Genomic DNA, 20,764 nt, shown 5'->3' with positions numbered 1-20,764 from the left:
TGTTTGCCTCGATCATCTGCACTGGGAGCTCGTTCCAAGAATCAACCAGGTATTGCTAGGTGCTTCTCTGAATTCTGTGCGGAGCTCTTATTTTTAATTTTTTTTTTTTTTTTTATTAGCTTCAATGGTGTGGTCAGTTACTATGCCAATTAAGCCAATTAATTTTGAGTTCCAAGCGGAAGTCGGCTAGGCCTTCCCAATCTTGATGCCTAGTGCATAGGCCCAGTGGTGCACATTCTCCCTGTCCAGCCAGAGTTAATATACAACTATAGAAACAATTGTCTATTATTTAGAGAAGGATTCCCCATTTAATTTTTATGCAAAAGCTTGAAATACATTCCATGTCAGTTTACATATTTGAAACTTAATGCCAGAATCTTTATGACTCTCATTAACTCTACAATAAAAATGAAAGTAACAAATGCTGTAGGCCTCTCTGGCTGTCCATTCTGTCCGATGGTCAGAAAGCTTGTTGATTCTCTTCTCAGTCTCTCTGTCTTCCGAGAAGATGTCTGTAAGCAATCTTTTATTTCTAGTATTCCTCATACTGGGTTGTATTTCGGCTCATCTGGTCTAAGGTTTGTGACTTTGCCAACACAGAGTAGAATGAGGGTGAGAAACCAGAGGCTCCAGCCGACAGCAGCGGCAATCCAACCATACTCATCCACACCAAGTTGGCAACACCGAGATACCGTTGAACAGAAGTTCACATCTGAAAGTGAAGGAATGAGAATAAGCAAGACAAGTAAATATATTTCACCAACCCTAGGCGGTCTTTCACTAAAGGGTGTTAGACAGTTGACACTTGAATTAGTGCATGGTAACTGGTTTTGCGTTTGTTTAATGGTTAGTATGCACTAATTCACACATTGAGGGCACTTTGGGTTAGGGGCTGGTAACTAGAGCCCAGATTCTCAAAACTTAAATGCGGTCGCTAAACTGGTTTCTGACAGTTTAGCCTGCACGCATTTTAGTGGAAGATTATCAGAACGGCTTATCTCGGTCTTTAGCGAGCTTTCTAGCTGTCTCTGACACTGCCATGTAAATGGGTTCTTCAACATTGAAATGAGCACTCCAGTGGATTCTTTAAAATTGCCAAGGCAAGATGGCGGAAGGATTGTTAGGCTGAGAGCTTCGTTGCAGAGAGCTATACCATTATTGTTCTTTTTCTTCAAGAAACTTACTTTGCAGTATGCCGAAGCGGAGGGGCCGAAGTGCAGTTGGAGCCTCACGGCGTTCGGGTCCAGCCGGCTTTGGCTCAATGGATGAACTTCTCCGACGAATGCAGGGAGTCGCGGGGGCGTCGGCACGCCCGCAGGAGACGCACCGTGGCGAGATGGAGGCGTTCTCCATGGGCCCAGACACCACCTTGAGCCCCGACGCCAGAGTGCCTCCTCCTCCTCCTCGGACCGCCAGCTCCCCGCGGGTGGAGGAACCATCGGAAGGCGGTGAGGAACTCTCCCCGGAGGTCTTTGGGAGCAAAGAGGGGAGCATGGTTGTGGATCCCCTGTTATTTCAGGGGATTCCAGTGGAAACTGAGGACTTATCATCTCCGCGGATTGTCCGTGAGCAGAGGAGCTGCGCCCAGGAGGGTATACTGGTTGGTGAGAGTTTTTCTTCACAAGAACCTTTTTCTATACTAAAGAAGCCCCAAGAGGTAACGCTTGATGCAATTTGGGATCTTGTAGCGGATCTAGCTAAATCAGTTAAGCCCCAACTGTCGCAGTTGGAGCATAAGATTTCTTCCCAAGAAAATGAAATTAAGAATAGTAAAGTTAACTTGCAAGATTTAAAAACTTCAACAATGAATTCTTCCCAGGAAATTAAAGTTTCTAAACAAATAACTGAAACACTAGTGAGAGATAATACTAATTTAAGGAGAAAATTGGAGTCTCTAGAAAACTTTTCTCGCAATAATAATCTCAGATTAATTAATTTTCCTAGGGTTGCGGAGGTAACTCCTAGAGCACAGGTGTCAAAGTCGGTCCTCGAGGGCCAGAATCCAGTCGGGTTTTCTGGATTTCCCCAATGAATCTGCATGAGATCTATGTGCATGCACTGCTTTCAATGCATATTCATTGGGGAAATCCAGAAAACCCGACTGGATTCCGGCCCTCGAGGAGGGACTTTGACACCCCTGTCCTAGAGACATGTTAAAACGTTACCTAAAGGAAGTCCTTGAAATTACCGAGGAATTAATACCCCCATTCACTCAAGTGTACTATCTACCTATTAAAACAGAAGAAAAATTAATGGAAGATGGCCGACAGCCGCTTAATATTTCCACGTTTTTGGAACTTTCGGATTGGGAGGTAGCAACGCCCGCAACACTTTTGCTTACAGTTGCCCTAGCACCTGATAAGAATTGGTTATTGAAACTTTTCTTCAAAAACAAACAGAAAGCTTTTCTTGGGTATAAGATACAAATGTTCCCAGATCTGTCACGAGATACACAGAAACGTCGACGTGAATTTTTGTTGTTAAAGCCAGGAGTTATTGCTCTTGGGGCAACCTTTTTTCTTCGTCACCCATGTATATGTGTGATAATTTATCAAACGCAAAAATATGTCTTCTTTGATCCTAGCCAACTTATAACCTTCTTGTCAATGGCTTCTCTGAGAAAAGGAGAGGGAATTTGAGGACTCCTTGATTGTTGATTACCTTCGCAGCCTATACAACCTTTAGTCTTCATTTTATTTTGTAATATTATATTATATTTACTCGCTGATGCTACATCTTGCTTTCCTTATTTAGAGGACCTGAGTTAAAATTAAGCTTTATATACATTTCTTATTAAGATAGCAGATAATCTGTTTAGTATTGTATTACATTTATTTTTGGCTTGACTTTACCTTTCTGTACAAGTGGATACTTGATATGTCATTGAAAAATGAAATAAAAAAAAAAAAATAATAATAATTGAATAGTAAAATTGCCAAGCCATTCTTCAAGGGCGGGGTGTTGTGTGGCAGAGGGAGAAAATGGGCATCTCTCCTGCTGCAGGGGGTATATGTTGGTTGGCAGCGGCAGACTGAACATCTCTCCCGCTGTTGTGTCTGTTGATTTTTGGGTTTGTTTGTTTTTCTTTTTGCAATCTGTCCTATTCTATCACCAGCGATGAGCACATGCAAATTTAGCGAGTCTTCGCTACTCTCCGCCAACCTCATTTGCAACAACATTTTTGGGAGAATGACTTGCTTTTTCATAAATCGCTACCAGAACAGCTGTGACAGCAGCCCATTGTTTATTAACACAATTTTTTGAGAATCGAGGCCTAGGTGGGGGAATGAGCACGGTGAATATACAGAAGTTTAGTGTATGGCACAAACACCATGCTAACAATCGTGTCGTTAATGTGGATCCATTTAGAGCAGGGGTGTCCAATGTCGGTCCTCGAGGGCCGCAGTCCAGTCGGATTTTCAGGATTTCCCCAATGAATATACATGAGGTCTATTTGCATGCACTGCTTTCATTGTATGCTAATAGATCTCATGCATATTCATTGGGGAAATCCTGAAAACCCAACTGGATTGCGGCCCTTGAGAAGGGACTTTGACACCCCTGATCTATATGTTCCACCTCTGTCTACAGCAGGGGTAGGGAACTCCGGTCCTCGAGAGCCGTATTCCAGTCGGGTTTTCAGGATTTCCCCAATGAATATGCATGAGATCTATTAGCATACAATGAAAGCAGTGCATGCAAATAGATCTCATGCATATTCATTGGGGAAATCCTGAAAACCCAACTGGATGGCGGCCCTCGAGGACCGACATTGGACACCCCTGATTTAGAGTGTGATTCTATATATAGGGCCCTCCCAAAATTAATGCTAATTAGAACAGCAATTCTATAAGGTGCATCAAACTTTTACAGAATCGTGCTAAATGCCATTTAGACCAGCTAAAGCCAGGCCTAAACACCTGCCTAAGTTTTATGCAGATCGGGCGTAGTCTACAACACCCTCAATCCACCCATGCCCCTCCCCTAGCCACACCCCATTTTCAAATTTGCGCTACTTTTTATAGAATTGACAATTAGCGTCAATTATGAAGTGTTAATTGCTAATTATCGGTGCCCATTAAGCCAATCTATTAAGTTTCACCTGCAAATTGGGTGTGCACACCATATGCACACGCAACTTAAGGAGCCATATACAGAATTTCAACCAGGTTACATGAGCTAATGATTATTTGAATGTGGGACCTGCAAAGGACATGCTGGGCATACCCCCTAATAGTTAACTGTATTAAATTTGCACTTACTATACATTAATTTTCTGCAATAAGATGCAGTAGCTTCAAAATCTAATGCAAAAATAAAATGTGTGCAATTTTTCTTCTGTCGTGCTGTTTTTCCAGTCATAGGTTTGGTACAGGGCTTTATTCACACTGTGAAGGATTCAGGGGTTTCCCTTGGTAAGGATGTCATTTTACCACTGGGCAGCAGAGGGCCCTGGCCCAATAGTGTGTGTGTATGTGTGTGTGGGGGGGTAGCTCTGAAGGGGGGTGTTGCCGGGGGGGATTCTGGGGGGTGGTGGCAGGAGGGAGTGGGCATCCCTCCTGCCAGGAGATTTGTCGTGGGGTTCAGGGGTGGCGGCAGGAGGGAGTGGGCAGTCCTTCTGATGGTCGACTTTGAGGGGGGATTCAGGGGATCCCTGCCGTGGCCACTCAGCTGATCACAGCAGGGAGATTTCCTTGCCACGATCAGCTGATGGCACGGGATCAGGAGCGATTCTCTAACCAGTATCTGTGACTTGAGCACTGGTTAGAGAATCAGGGTGGTTAAACAAGATAAGGCATCTGTCCATTAGGGCAGACGTGATTCTGTAAAGGACGCCAGTCTGCGATTCTTAGCTACTACTTAGGCAGCTGCTGAGACAAGCGTCCTATATAGAATTTCCCCCTAACTGTTCTCCAAAAAACCAGTTATATTTTACATACATTGTTCCAAAAAAATGGGGGGATCCTACATTGACCATCTTGATCTCAAGCAACTTAAAAATTAAAGTGGTAAGTATCACTGTTGAACTGACATACCTAATGAAGACAACATTTTTAATTACCACAAAAATTCAATTTTATAGCTCTATATACAACTTCTGAGAACTTGGACCTTTATAATAGAGAATGACACGGTAACAAAATTCATCACTGTTCCCATCCCCGCGGATAACTGCAGGAAATAATCCCATGTCATTTTTTTGTGTCTGTTTCAACCTCAGTCCTTCTACACCAGCATTCTTCAGAGCAAAGCTTGCGGGTCAGTGGTTGTGGCCATTCATACTCTGATTCTTATGGGAGCCAAGGATAATGAAGCCATTGTGACATCACTGATGCGATTGGTTCTTAGGCACTGGTGGAATGAGGCATTATGACATCACAATATCTGCTCTGGAATGTTGCTGCTCAATCTCAGTATTTTTCAAAGCAAAGCTTGCGGGCCAGTGGTTGTGGCCATTCATACTCTGATTCTTATGGGAGCCAAGGATAATGAAGCCATTGTGACATCACTGATGTGATTGGCTCTTAGGCACTGGTGGAATGAGGCATTATGACATCACAATATCTACTCTGGAGACTAGAGACTGTCATTCTTTAGTGTCTATCTCAACCTCAGTCCTTCTACACCAGCATTCTTCAAAGCAAAGCTTGCGGGTCAGTGGTTGTGGCCATTCATACTCTGATTCTTCCCTCTCTCCTTAAAGAATGACATGAAGATGGTTTCCCGCGGTTATCCGCGGGGACGGGGACGGTGATGAATTTTGTCACCGTGTCATTCTCTACTTTATAGAACATCTATAATTATAGCTGACTAGTCTACCCTGTGATTCCCTCAGGCAGGAGATTCTATGTATCAAGGTTTTGCAGTACGATAAATACAAGAGTCTCACCAGGACATGAAACTTCCCCTGTTGTATGGTTTGTTTTTGTGACAGCCCCTAAAAGACAGAGAGAACAGAATTAAAATACTACTACTTATCATTTCTATGGCATTGTTAGATATACGCAGTACTGTTCATCAAAACATACATGAGACAGTCCCTGATCAGTAGAGCTTAAAATCTAATGAAACAGACAAACAGAACAAGTAGGGGGTGACATATATTATATATAAGCAAGAACTTCCTTCCCTTTGTTCAGACTTTCAAGAACATTAGCCTGTTGCTTGAAACTGGAACAAACTTTAAAACTGAGGTAGCTATTAAGCAGTTAAGACCCTTCGCTTGTGGGCTTTTACAGGTCATACATAGAAATAAAACAAAAACATATACAGGAAATAAGGCGATAACCTTTTTATTAAACTAATAATACATAGTAACATAGTAGATGACGGCAGATAAAGACCCGAATGGTCCATCCAGTCTGCCCAATCTGATTCAATTTAAAAAAAATTTTTTATTTTATTTTATTTTTTTAAATTTTTCTTCTTAGCTATTTCTGGGCAAGAATCCAAAGCTTTACCCGGTACTGTGCTTGGGTTCTAGATTCTTTATACGGCTCTTTAAGATAGGCACCTAACTTATGTTGAAAATGTTTAAAAACGTTTTTTTTAAAAAGTGTAAATTGGTGCCATAATTGCCAACAGAGGTGCTTTAAGACACCTAATGCCTCTGTAGGCATGGCTAACACTGGAAGTGGCTTTAAGCATTGTAAAGCACCCTCATAGGCACAATTCATGTGAAAGGTAGGCGCCAGCAATGTAAGCCTTGAAAACCCTGTAGCTATCTTTCCCAAAGCGCAATTCTACAAACGGCACCTTTGTGTGATTGCTATGCGTTCGATGGCCATTTTTAAGATGGCCGACAATGATGGCAGCCTACATACAATCCGGGCTTTTGTGATTCACTTTTGAAGGTAACCCCTTCTTCTTCCTTTTACTAAAGGACATCAAAAAATGGGCTCGGTGCATTTTAACATGACTTTCCAGCACACTAAGCCATGTTTTAATGCTGCTGTTAAGTAGGTTGATTTATTTTTTATTTTTGTAAGTCCCGTACTAATTTTCTCATTAGTGCATGGAACCTGCAAAAATATCAGCTCAAGAGCACCTACCACTTCCTATTTAAGAGTTTCTAAGTGCTTTTATATGCTGGATAACATTTTCACGCCCATGACATGCCCTCTCCTTAAAAAAAATGTTTTAAAACTTAAATAGCGCATGATTAACACATGCTGACAGGCAAATTACTGCAAAACACTTTAATATGTTAGCAGTATAACTTAATCTCAGTTTCAACTGTTTATTAGTTTTATAATGTCATACAGAAAATGCAGAAAATGTAATACAATAAAATCAATAAAAGCACTTCAATTCTACATAAGAAACATTCAATCCTTTTCCTCCCTCCCAATTCCACCCTGGATACGCTTTTGGAATTTAAAAGTTGACCGGATCATATAAACCTTATTTAAAGATCTTTTTATGTAAAGTTCCAATGGTTCCCAAATTTCCTGGAATCACCTAGTTCCTCTGCCAATATTTTCTCGTATCAATAGTACAAACACAGAGTCTCCCACCAGAAAGGTAAATTTAATCGATCCCATTGTTTCCAAAGGTTCATAGACAGTAACGCGGAAGACAAAGGCACGCGCCGACAACTGAGCGCAAGATGGAGGCGCGCGCCGAAGAAAAAGACTGTTTTTAGGGGCTGCGACGGGGGGTTTTGTTGGGGAGCCCCCCCACTTTTCTTAATACAGATCGCGGCAGCGTTGTGGGGGGTTTGGGGGGTTGTAACCCCCCCTACATTTTAGTGAAAACGTAACTTTTTCCCTAAAAACAGGGAAAAAGTTAAGTTTTCAGTAAAATGTGGGGGGTTACAACCCCCCAAACCCCCCACAACAAGGCGCGATCTGTATTAAGTAAAGTGGGGGAGTTCCCCCACAACCCCCATCGTAGCCCCTAAAAACAGTCTTTTTCTTCAGCACGCGCCTCCACGCTGCGCTCAGTTGTCTGCTCGCGCTTTTGTCCCGACACCGTTTCCAATTCCTCATAATCATTTGTAAAGCAACTCCAGTCATAATAAGGAGAAGCTGATCTTTATGTTTTTTAAGTGTACTCTTATTCATGAATGAGGTTCCAAACAGTATATTTTTATAAGATAACAAAATGGGCACCTCAAGAATAGAAATTATCTTACTCTATATTGACTTCCAGAAAGTTAGTATTAAGGGACATTGAAATAGAAGGTGATCTGGGTATCCACCTCCAAATGACAATGCCATTAGAGCTTAATCGGATTCAGTAAAAAGAACACTTATTTAGATAGCACACCTTTTCACTGATAATTATAGGTGAATTTTTCTGCATTTTATAAAATGCGTATTAGAAATGAGTGAATTACTTTCACATTCCATCCAAACTAGGACATTTGATTGATCGGTTGAACCAGGACAAGTCTCAGATTTATCAGAGAAATCTAAGCCATTCATTACTTGGTGTCTATATTTGCACAATTTGGATCAACTGAATATGATCTGGATATAATTCAGATTTGCATTATATTTGAAATTAATAATTGTTTGCACAAAGTACCTAGTCAATTAAACCAACCTGAATAAATTGAACTTTTTGAAGTAAATTACTTTTGCATTCAAACCAGATAGGAGTAAATTAACAACAGTTCCAGAATGGAAGGTGGATTTGAAAAGGAAGTTCAGCCATCAATAAAGCTACTGTATATTATCAATGGAAAGCACATTTCTTGTCAACATGGTACTACTACACGAGTATCTCAAGAACAATTATATTTTTCATTTTTTTGCATTCCAAATAGAATTGTCAAAAGACACCACAAACTAGGGGTGGACACCAGAGATTTTTCATTTTTGTGGTCTTTGGTTTTGGTTGGAAATGAATCTCATTAACCCCTGACTTCTATAAAGAGCGCTAAAAATGGTGTGCAAATCTGGGTGCATGTCCAATTTACATGCGCAATTTAATTGAATGAGACAATTAATGCTGATAATTGGGCTCTAACAATCAATTGTCACTGCTAATTGGGATCAAAAGTTCGGTGAGTATATTTATGTGGGTCTTCAAAAAAGGGGGGCATAGCCAGGGGAGGGTCATGGGCAGATCAGGGACATTCCTGTAATTTATGTGCACTGTTATAGAATGAAAGGGGGAGGGGGGCTGGGCCTAATTTAGGCATGAGCATGTAGTGCCCGGATTTAGTTGGTGAAAATTGTTGCACCTAAAGTTAGATGCTATTCTATAAATGGCATCTATCTTTGAGCACCTTTTATAGAATAGCACTTGGCGTGTTTTCAGTTGGCGTCAATTATAGAATTCAGTTCCAAGAGTGCACATCATTCACAATTGGAATGGCATTTTAGAAAGGATGCCCAACTCGGACTAACGATGTAGGATCAGTAAATCGCTTGTGGTACTACTATTTTACAAGAGGGTGCTAAAAAGTTCTCAGCCCAGTCAAGAAGGGAACGATGTGGAGCCTTGAAACTTACAAGTTATTCCACATATTCACCCAGTGGCGTACCAAGGGGGGGCAGGAGGGGCGGTCCGCCCCGGGTGCCAGCCCTGAAGGGGTGCTCCCGGCCTTGCCGTTCAGTCCCCCCACACCCCCGAAGGACCGCTCGCCCCACTGACCTTCTTGCACCACCTGTGAAGCAGCAAGCAGCAGGATCGCGAGGTCAGCTATCCCTGAGCTGCTTGGGCGCTGCTTCCTGCGCCGCGGTCCCGCCCCTCCTCTGACGTCAGAGGAGGGGCGGGAACGCGGCGCAGGAAGCAGCGCCTAAGCAGCGCAGGGATAGCTGACGTCGCGATCCTGCTGCGGCTGCTTCATAGGTGGTGCAGGAAGGTCAGTGGGGCGAGCGGTCCTTCGGGGGTGTGGGGGGACTGAACGGCAAGGCCGGGAGCATAGGTAGTGCTGCTTCATAGGTGGTGCGGGGAGGCCAGGGGGGCGAGCGGTCCTTCGGGGTGGGGCGGGTGGCATTCAAGGGGGAGGGGGTGACAGGCAGGCAGGCCTTCAAGGGGGGGACAGGCCTTCGGGGGGGGGTGCAGACCTTCAAGGGGGAGGGACAGGCCTTCAAGGGGGGGGCAGGCAGGCCTTCAAGGGGGGACAGGTCTACAAGGGGGGATAGGCCTTCAAGGGGGGGGGACAGGCCTTCAAGGGGGGGGACAGGCCTTCAAGGGGGGGACAGGCCTTCAAGGGGGGGACAGGCAGGCAGGCCTTCAAGGGGGGGACAGGCCTACAAGGGGGGGGACAGGCCTACAAGGGGGTGGGACAGGCCTTCAGGGGGGGACAGGCCTACAAGGGGGTGGGACAGGCCTTCAAGGGGGATGCAGGCCTTCAAGGGGGGACAGGCAGACCTTTAAGGGGGGACAGGCCTTTGGGGGGACCCTGGTTTAGAAGTACACGGAGGGAAGGGGGTGTTCAAAGAGACGTGCATATGCCAAACTTTGGGGGGGATGAAGAAATAATGGGTCTGAAAATAGAGGAGAGGGAGAGAAATGATGGACCATGGGATTTAGGGAGGGAAGGAACTGAAAGGGAGAGAAATTGGACACAAGGGATGGTATGGAGGAGGGATAGAGATACTGGATAGGAGGGTAATTGGGAAAAGAAAGGGAGAAATGGTGGACTCTGGGGTGGTGGGGAAGGAGGGAGAGATGCCGGATGAAAGGGTAGTTAAGAAAAGGTGGATCTGTGGAGGGAGATGAAAAAAAGGAAAGATACCAGACTTCCTGGGAGGGAAGGGAAATGGAAAGGGAGGACAGAGTTGGCAGATGGATGGTTAGCACGCAGAAAGAAGAAAGAAGGAGACCCTGGCAAGCAAGTTATCAGAAGAAAACCAGAGCCTTGGACCAACAAGATTTGAAATATAACCAGACAACAAAAGGTAGAAAAATTAATTTTATTTTCTGTTTTGTGATTATAATATGTCAGATTTGAAATGTGTATCCTGACAGAGCTGGTGTTGGACTGCAAACGTGAGCTAGGATTTAACAGAGAGAGGAAAAGTCCTTTTTGTTTCTTTATTTTATTTACACCACAGCGCCAGTGTGGTTAGGAGAAGCCAAAGGGGGTGAAAAAGCTATAAAACCCACCAGGAGTTTTGAAAAAAATCACCCAACTGGGCAGGAAAATCGAATTGAAAAACCAATTCAATAGGCTGAATCGAATCGAAATTTTTTTTCCTGAATATGGCAGCATTAGTTTGCGCTACTGTCTTAGACTTTAGGACCTGGGATTGGGGAGAGATGGCATCCTCAGTACTTTATAATGCAAGTGAAATGAGGATTTGGTCAGACTTTTGAAGGGTCTGCAGAAAAAAAATATTGTATAGGCCGGGGACATGAAACAGCAGGAAATGGGAACTTTTCTTCCTTCTATTTTTGTAATGGCAAGGCTGAGGATGTCAGAGAGTTCAGTTAAAATATGTGCTTTATAAGAAAATATAATAATGTGTTTTATAAAGTTTATAGCATAGCTGGCCTACCCAGTGAGGTGTTTCTAGTGGTGGTGGTTGCAGCGTGTCAATGTGTTGAGAGGAAGAGGTGGTCTGGGAAATTCTGCTGAGCAAACTCCGGGTCCATTTCCACCCCCCAGTTAGTCCACTCCACTCAACTGGTTCACACACTGAGTGGGTCTTTGGGTGTTGTGTTGGGATCTCTTCCAGTGGTTTATCAGTATCTCCTTCTGGTCCAAGGAAGGAAACTTTGTTATCCTTAGCATTGACCTACAGAATATGTTTGTAACAGCGCTGCTTGTGTGGCATTAGGCTATGTAGTGATCGAAAGAAAAAACCAGACCTTTGCACATTTTTGCACTATATGGTGGGTGTATGAGGAGATTCACATTTCCTGCACAGCTAAGTCCATGTGAAGTTACCTTGTGCTGTATTTGACATCTAGCAAGGTCTCTGTTTGAAAGGAAAGATCTAAACTTAAAAATGAAGTGGCCAGAAGTTATGGTAAAAGCAGATAGTGTAGCTGGTTTTAAGAAAGATTTGGACAAATTCCTGGAGGAAAAGTCCATAATCTGTTATTAAGACATGGGGGAAGTGTCTGCTTGCCCTGGATCGGTAGCATGGAATGTTGCTACTCTTTGGGTTTTGACCAGGTATTAGTGTCCTGGATTGGCTACCATGAGAATGGGCTACTGGGCATGATGGACCATTGTTCTGACCCAGTTAGGCTATTCTTATGTTATGTTCTCATCTGTAGGGGCCTTTGTTTTCACTTCTTATTTTAATGTATTTTTTTTCTGGGAACTTATCAGTGTTTTTTATAATGGGAATAAAAATGGAAGAGAATTAATGTGTGTGGGATGAGGGGGTAACTAATTTCTTCAGCTAAATAATTCAATCCACTTCAAACAGACATAGGAGAACTCACGCACCATTCACACACCCTCCAACCAAAAACGTCAAAAGAAAAAAACTGTTCGACAACCTCCTAGCCATTCGAGCTGCAACACTCGACCCCCCAACCCTACAACCAATTGACATCGACCACAGACTGCAAAACCTTCAAAAAGAAATAAAAACCATTCTATTCAAAAAACACATAAAACCGAACTAACACAATCAGAACTGTCCCAAGCATCACCTGCAACTACTCCATATGTACTTCTGATGTCATGACAATTCAGACATAATTGATGTTATGTTATGTTTGGAATATAAGAAAATTTTCACTGCCTGTTTCTATTCTGACCATTTATTCCGTTTCATGGTCATTACAAAAAATATTTTTTTACATGGGGGGGTGTCAAAAAATGATGGGCCCCGGGTGCCACATACCCTAGGTACGCCACTGTATTCACCCCTAAGTTCAACACACTGAAGTTTCTGTAACCCTTCCAAAAAATACTTTGATGTTTGTTCACTGAAATACTACTCCACTGCTGCAACGGAAGCAGCCGTGGTTTGGGAGCAGGTATTGATGGACAGGAGGAGCAGGGAAGAGGTGCTGCTGGACAGGGGGGGAGGAAAAAGGAAGGGAGAAGGGCTAATGCTGGACAGGGGGAGCAGGGAAAGGGTGCTGCTGGACAGTGGGGAGGTAAAAGGAAGGGAGAAGGGCTGCTACTGGACAGGGGAAGCAGGGAAGGGGTGCTGCTGGACAGGGGGGAGGTAAAAGGAAGGGAGAAGGGCTACTGCTAGACAGGGGGAGCAGGCAAGGGGTGGTGGTGGACAGCTGAGGAGAGAGAGACAGAAAGAAAGAAAGACAGACAGACACACATCTATTCTAGCAGCCGTTAATGTAACGGGCTTAAAGACTAGTACTTTAATACTTAAGTAAAAGTACAGTGAAAAAGCACATTAAAAATGTTACTTAAATGAAAGCAAAAAAATTATCGTTTAATATATTACTTTTTGTGTAAAAAGTACAACTACAATGAATACAACTACCAATGTTTTTATTCCAACAACCTTATTGCTCTGCAGTTCAATCCACTTTGCTTTTAGTAAAACTACTGTGGGTTTTTACAAAGCAGCACACCCTAAATGCTGAGCCGTCCATAGGAATAGAATGAGTGGCACCCATACATTTTTGACAATGACTATCACTTTTGCAAGTGTTCTTTTGACTCATTAGTCCAGCCAGTGCCTCCTCACCACATACACCCCCTGCGCCCTCCTTGCCACACCCCTCCCTTCCTACCCCTATACCTCTTTATATCTTCGCCAGCGCAAGCAGGTTCGCCGGCTTTCTCTCTGATGTCACTTCCTGGCCCCATGACTCAGAAGTGATCTCAGAGGGAGCCAGGCTGGCGCGAGCAACAGGCTAGAGTCGTTGCTTGTGCTGGCAAAGATTTTAAAGAGGTAGGGGCAGGGAAGGGAGGGCTTGAGCATGGGGGGGGGGGGAATGCGCCGGCACCCCCACCAAGACTGAGTCCAGCAATGCTATAACTATACTAGCACAAAGTGAATGTTCAATCTGATTAAAAAGAAAAGTTCACATTATGCGAGGCTTCTGACTTAATACTGAGCTGCAAGCTGTCCCTTCAAAGGGGAGGGGGGGGGGGGGGGAGACGCATTACAAACTCAGGCCAGCCTTGTAGTTTAGAACTAGGCTCATACATCTAGGCCAGGGGTAGGCAATTCCAGTCCTCGAGAGCCAGGTCAGGTTTTCAGGATATCCATAATAAATATGCTCCTCACGCGTACCGCGCCTCATCTGGAAGCCTTCTCTCTGATGTCAGAGAGAAGGCTTCCGGTTCAGGCGTAGGATGCGCGAAGGAGCCTCTGCCCACGGCTTTGTGCACTGCAGCACTGAGGAAGAAGGAGCCAGCCCGAAGACAACGCCACATCGATCGCACCGCGGCCCAGCGGCCCGATGCACATACTGGCCCTTTGGACCGGCTCCGGTCCAAAGAACACTGAACTAGAGGGTGCTAAAGCTCTCAGCCCAAGCAACCAGCTTCCTAAATTCTGAGCGCTATCTTGCCACTGTAGCTGAAAAGAATGTTATCTTGTTAAATTCTATGTTTTTTGACATTGTTTCAGATCATTGATTGAACCCTATCCACGCCATTCTTTTCTTGGTTGGGCTGAGAACTTTTCAGCAACACCCCCGCCCTCAATAGTTGTTTCTTCTGTCTCCAATCTCTTCTAACCAGAGATGATATTTGTTTACTGTCTATAATTGCAAGCTAAAATCCCCCTTACCTTCTGAAAGAGAAATATAGTATATCGCCAGGGACAAGAAAATCTGTACTGGAAGGGATTTCATGCTGGAGGTAGCCTCGGTCCCATGCAGGAAGAGATGTGAAACAATTCCCCTGATTTCAGTGAAATGTCACCTAGGGAGATCATGGGAACCAGTGGAGAAGGGGAGGGGTGGGGAGGGAGGGTGGAGGAAAATTACTGCTGTTGCCACACCCATTTAGTGAGCAATGCAACAGGAAAGATTCAAGCCTAACAGTGCCCTATGGTTTCAGGCAGACCTCTGTTGCCTTGAAATGATTTTGCATCAAAAATATGGGATTGAATTTATTTAAAACCTTGCCCCCTCCCTCCCCCTCATCTTGTGGTCCTAGTAGACCCCCGCCCTGGTTTGTCTTCAAAGAATTTCAAGAATGGGATTCCATGCAGTTGAGCGTCCTGAGACAGCTTGCAGTCGTCTGAAAATAGTGTGAATTGAGCTTTAATGCAAATCTGGCTGCATAGACATGGATTATGATGCAATTTTCCAAATATAATCCTACATTAAAAGGAACATCGCAACTGAGGACTATCTTTCTGCAGTGAAAAAAGGCATGCAAAGAAATATTACCTAATTACAGGCTCTACTGTTATTCCCCTACCAGGCCAGTTCATTCATTGGCAGAGGTGGGTTTGATGTGTATGAGGAACAATGCTTTTAATAGGGGAATAAAACATAACCTAGTACAGGGGTAGGCAATTCCGGTCCTGGAGAGACAAAGCCAGGTCAGGTTTTCAGGGTATCCACAATCAATATGCATGAGATAGATTTGCATCTCAAGGAGGCAGTGCATGCAAATCCATCTCATACATATTCATTGTGGATATCCTGAAAACCTGACCTGGCTCCGGCTCTCGAGGACCAGAATTGCCTACCCCTGACCTAGTACAAAAAACATGAGACCAAGACATAAGAAAAAAACAGTGAGTAACTGGCATGGGAGAAGGAGGGAAGAACTACAAAATTTGTAAAAGAAAGAACAAAAATAGGTCAAAACAAAAGGGAGGGAGAACACAGAGATCGGCCAGAATGGTCAGACTTGCATAGGCTTAAAAATCCTTAAAAGGACGATCATGATTCAAAAGCGTCTTTAAAAACAAATGTTTTAAAACTGGATTTTAAGTTATCTAAGGATGTAATCTCTCTTATGCGGTTCGGAGCCGAGTTCCAAAGCGGAGGGGGTGGAGGGGGGTGCGCTTTGACAGAACATAAGAGTTGCCATCTCCGGATCAGACCCTGGGTCCATCAAGTCCAGTGATCCACACACGCGGAGGCCCCGCCAGGTGTGCCCTGGCATAGATTAAGTCCCCATGTCACTGTATGCTTTCCAAGGGAGATGTGCACCTAATATACCCTTACCCGTGTCACTCTATGCCACTCCTAAGGAGATGTGCATCTAGTTTACCCTTAAATCCTAGAACGGTGGATTCTGCAATTACTTCCTCCGGGAGAGCATTCCAGGCGTCCACCACTCGCTGTGTGAAACGGAACTTCCTGATATTTGTCCCCCCTCAGCTTCAGTCCATGTCCTCTTGTCCGTGTCACATTGGACATTGTAAATAGCTGCTTTCCCTGTTCTATTATGTCGAATCCTTTCAGTATTTTGAAAGTCTCGATCAGATCCCCTTGCAGTCTCCTCTTCTCGAGGGAGAACAATCCCAGTCTCCTAAGTTGTTCCTCATAGTTCAGGTTCTCCATACAAGTTTCAAGTTTATTAAAACATTTTTTTATACCGCTAACTCAAGTTTCAAAGCGGTGTACAGCATTAATAAAAAGATATCTTAAAAGGAAACAACACAAGAGGGTATTAAAATATAGTACAATACGATATTAGGTTAATAGACTTTTGACATGAGACACATATACAAACTACACACAGTTGGGAAAGTAGGGTTGAATTACAATATTTAAAATAAAGCAGACTTAAGGGTTAAAACAATAGGTTTGGAGAGGCACTATTGTTGGCTTAGCCCTAAAAAGGACAGTTTTATCCAAAAGCATCCTCAAATAAGAATGTTTTGAGTTTTGCTTTAAATTGCTTTATTGAGGATTCCACTCGTAAATGATTGGCCAATGAGTTCCATAAAGAAGGTGTAATGACAGCAAAGTTATTAGATCTCAGCGTGTTGATCATTTTCAAGGGCGGGACGACTAAGAGGTTTTGTGACGTAGAACGAAGAGATTTAACGGGATGATAAGGAATAAGGAGTCTGTCAATAACTCTGGTTGGTTGTTTAAACGAGTAGTGAAGGTTAACGATAGAATTTTATAACTCATTCTATGTTCGATGGGCAGCCAATGGGCATCGATTAGAAGAGGAGAGACATGCTCATCTCTGCACCCTCTCTAGCAGTTTTATATCCTTCTTTAGGTATGGGGACCAATGCTGGATGCAGTATTCCAGGTGCAGTCTGACCATGGTATTGATGTGCCTTAGGGGATCGAAAGCAGATTTTTGGTTAGAAGATCGAAGGGAATGCTGAGAGGAGTGAGAAATCAAAAGTCTGTTAGTAAATTCTGGCTGGCCTGCTACTCTAGTGTAATATACAGGTCTCCTTCACAGACAAAAGAAGAGGACAGCGGTTTAAAAGTAGACATTTAGAATATATCTATAAAAGGTGATTTTAACATGCCAGATATTGATTGGAGTAACCCTATTGCAGGGTCTTCTAGAAGTAGGGAGATCTTGGATTCTCTACAAGGAGAACTGTTCTGTAGTTGGTAATGGAACCCCCAACTCGAGTTTCATACTCTTCATCAGGCAGGGACACTTTTCGCAGCAAACTCTCACCAGACGGGCTAGCAAAATCAAAGCTGAAGAAGAGTACGAAACTAGAGTCAGGGGGGCCATCTTGAATAGCGACGTTGACATGACACTTTTTAGCACTTAAGAGCACTAGCAAGTTTTTTGCCCAATGAATACACCCTCTCACCATCCGGGAATTCTAAGATAAGTTCAGATTCTTTTAAAGGCAATATCTTCTGAAATATCTAGGCAACTAGTTGGTATGGATGTTGTATCGAATTATCTAGATCATCATAGTATTATTTCTAATTATCTGGTTATCTAATTTGTTTTTTAATTGTATTCTTTTTAATTTTTTGTAAACTGCATAGAACTTTATGGTCTTGAGGTATATAAATTGATTATTATTATTGCTGTGTGGGTTATTTTGCTATCACACATTAGGACAGTAAGGAACTTGTAAAGGCAGTGATGTTCCCAGTGGCAACCATAGTTCAGTACAGATAGGAGCAGAGGTAGGTTATAGGGATAGGAGTAAGAGGTAAGTTATAGAAATAGGCAGGGACCACTGCTCAGGCAATAGGCCTGACGGGCCGCCGCGGGAGCGGACCGCTGGGCGAGAGGGACCTCTGGTCTGCCTCAGTGGAGGCAACTTCTTATGTTCTTCTTAAATATACTGAACTAGTCTTTAAGCCCATTACATTAACGGGTGCTAGAATAGAAGTGTCTGTCTGTCTTTCTGTCTCTCTGTCTCCTTAGCCGCTGTCTGTCTTTCTTTCTTTCTGTCTCTCTCTCTCCTTGGCTGCTTTCTGTCTGTCTGTCTTTCTCCTTGGCCGCTTTCTGTCTGTCTGTCTTTTTTTCTTTGTCTCTCTCTCTTTGACCACTGTCTGTCTTTCTGTTTGTCTCTCTGGCCCCCCTGTCTGTCTGTAATTCATTCTGTCTGTGTCTCTCCCTGGCCCCCTGTCTGTCTGTCTTTCTCGCTCCTTGGCTGCTGTCTGTCTGTTTGTCTCTCTGGCCCCCTGTCTGTTTGTCATTCTTTCTGCCTGTGTCTCTCACTGGCTCTTTGTCTGTCTTTCTTTCTTTCTTTTTTATTTATTTATAACTTTTCATTTTCAAGTAAAACACTTGTCCAGAAAGTGAGATAGTAAGAATACAACTTCATAAAGTGTAAAACACTTTACACCTTAGTACAATTACAAAAAGAAATAAGAAAACCATTTTTAAACTATTTTTTAAACTAACTCACTCAAGCCCTCAACCTGTGATTCCAAGATTATACATAGGCGAAAAAATAAAGGGGCAAATACAACAATATAGCAAGATAAGCTACAGATAGTACAGAGGTAGGAGCTTCTTCTATAACTACTGAGCACTTGATTTTCCTTCATCTAGTCGGGACATTGACAAAAAAGCACTTAATTGTTGGGGTTCAAAGAAAACATATTTAACTGAACGGTGGCAAATAATACACTTGCAAGGATGTCTTAAGTAAAATGTTGCCCCCAGTGAAGTGACTCCTGGTCTCAGGAGAAGAAATTCTCTACGACGCTTTTGAGTTTCTCTTGAAAGATCAGGAAACATTTGAATTTTACATCCAAGAAACTCTTTCTGTTTGTTTTTAAAGAAAAGCCTCAATAACCACATTTTATCAATTGAAAAAGCTACTGTAATATCATCGTAGATGGTATAGCAATGTCTCGATCTGACGTTTCCAAGATTTCTGATACATTCAATGGTGCTTGATCAGTCATTTTTTTCTGTAATCGACTCCCTTCTTTATTAGGCAAATAATACATTTGGGAAAAAGGTGGCAAATTTTCCTCTGGAACTTGCAGAATTTCGATCAAGTATCTCCTAAACATTTCCCTAGGAGTTACCATTGCTAATCTTGGAAAATTAATTAATCTCAAATTATTGTTCTGTACATTATTCTCAAGTGATTCTAGCTTTTTCCTAAGATTCACATTATCCTTAACTAGGGACTGTTGCACTTGTTTAATATGATAAATCCTGGTCAAGCTTTTGAACTAAGGATTTTGAAACAGTCAGATCCTCTTTTAAAGCCTTAAGCTTTAAGTATGTTGAATCAATTTAGCTTCAACATATTGGAAACTGGCAGTGGCGTACCTAGCATATGTGACACCCGGGGCCCATCATTTTTTGACACCCCCCCATCTGTTTGAAAAACATGATTTTTAGTAACAAACCACACGTCACACATGAGTACCTAGAAAAAGGCAGCATCTTACATGCTACAGTGAGCAGTACAACATCAATACACTCATTGTAAAACTAAACAAGCCAGACCAGTACAGATCAATCCTACACAGTCAGTCCTAACAGAAAACCATGTCTTTTCAAACACAGAAAACACCTTCGCCTTGTATGTAATCACAAACTAACCTCTCCCCCTTTTACAAAACTGTAGTGTAGTTTTTAGCCATGGTGGCAACAGCTCAGATGCCAACGCTAAGAAATGCTCTATGGTTTTGTAAATGAGGAGATAGAATAAAAATACGTAGACAAAGGTTAAACTGAAGCACCAAGAAGCTGGACTCTGCATACAATGCAACACCACAGAAACAGCGATGCATCTCCCCTAAAGCAAAAAAAATAAAATAAAAAATATAATTTTTTTCTACCTTGTCTTTTCTGGTTTCTGCTTTCCTCATCTTCTTGTCACTCTTTTCCTTTCATCCACTGTCTACCCTCTCTCTGCCCCTTCTATATGGCATCTTCTCACCTTCTATTCCCCTCCCAGAAACTTTATGCCTCCCCCTTCCATCACTCCCTTCACCCCCATTGGTCTGGCATCCATCTTCTTCCCTTCCCTCCTCCAGTGGTCTGGCATCTCTCTCCTCTCCTCTCCTCTCCCTTCCCCCCACTTCCATCAGCATCAGCCCCCTTTCTTTCCATCCAACCCAATTCCATCCAGTATCCTTCCCCCTTATGTTTTCCCCCTTTCCCTGCACACCAATTCCATCAGCATCAGCCCCATTTCTTTCCCTCCAACCTAATTCCATCCAGTATCCTTCCCCCTTATGTCTCTTTCCCCTTTCCCTGCAATTCCATTAGCATCTGCCCCTTTCTCTCCCTCCACCACGCTTCCATACCACCCTGACTCCCTTTCTCACCCTTCACCATGTTACATACCACCCTGACCCCCTTTCTCACCCTCCACACCGTTCTTTACCACCCTGACCCCATTTTTCACCCTTCACCACGCTGCATACCACCCTGACCCCATTTCTCACCCTTCACCATGATTCCATACCACCCTGACCCCCTTTCTCACCCTCCACTCCCTTCCATACCACCCTGACCTCCTTTTTCTCCTTCCACCACCCT

General features: G+C 43.3%; 1 protein-coding gene across 1 annotated transcript; it reads right to left on the bottom strand.

The window, feature by feature from the left end:
- Window positions 1-97: 97 nt before the first annotated feature.
- TMEM213 (transmembrane protein 213) lies at window positions 98-14,776 on the bottom strand. Its single transcript, XM_033951078.1, has 3 exons — window positions 14,634-14,776; window positions 5,891-5,938; window positions 98-712 (listed from the first exon to the last, which is right to left on the bottom strand). Exons 1-3 carry the CDS (start codon window positions 14,695-14,697, stop codon window positions 543-545), a joined length of 282 nt encoding a protein of 93 aa, XP_033806969.1. The 5' UTR covers window positions 14,698-14,776; the 3' UTR covers window positions 98-542.
- Window positions 14,777-20,764: the final 5,988 nt, after the last annotated feature.

The sequence above is a fragment of the Geotrypetes seraphini genome, chromosome 7 (genome assembly GCF_902459505.1).
Source record: "Geotrypetes seraphini chromosome 7, aGeoSer1.1, whole genome shotgun sequence".
Classification (NCBI taxonomy): domain Eukaryota; kingdom Metazoa; phylum Chordata; class Amphibia; order Gymnophiona; family Dermophiidae; genus Geotrypetes; species Geotrypetes seraphini.
Note: the sequence above shows the minus strand (reverse complement) of the source record. Positions and strands in the feature narration are given on the sequence as shown.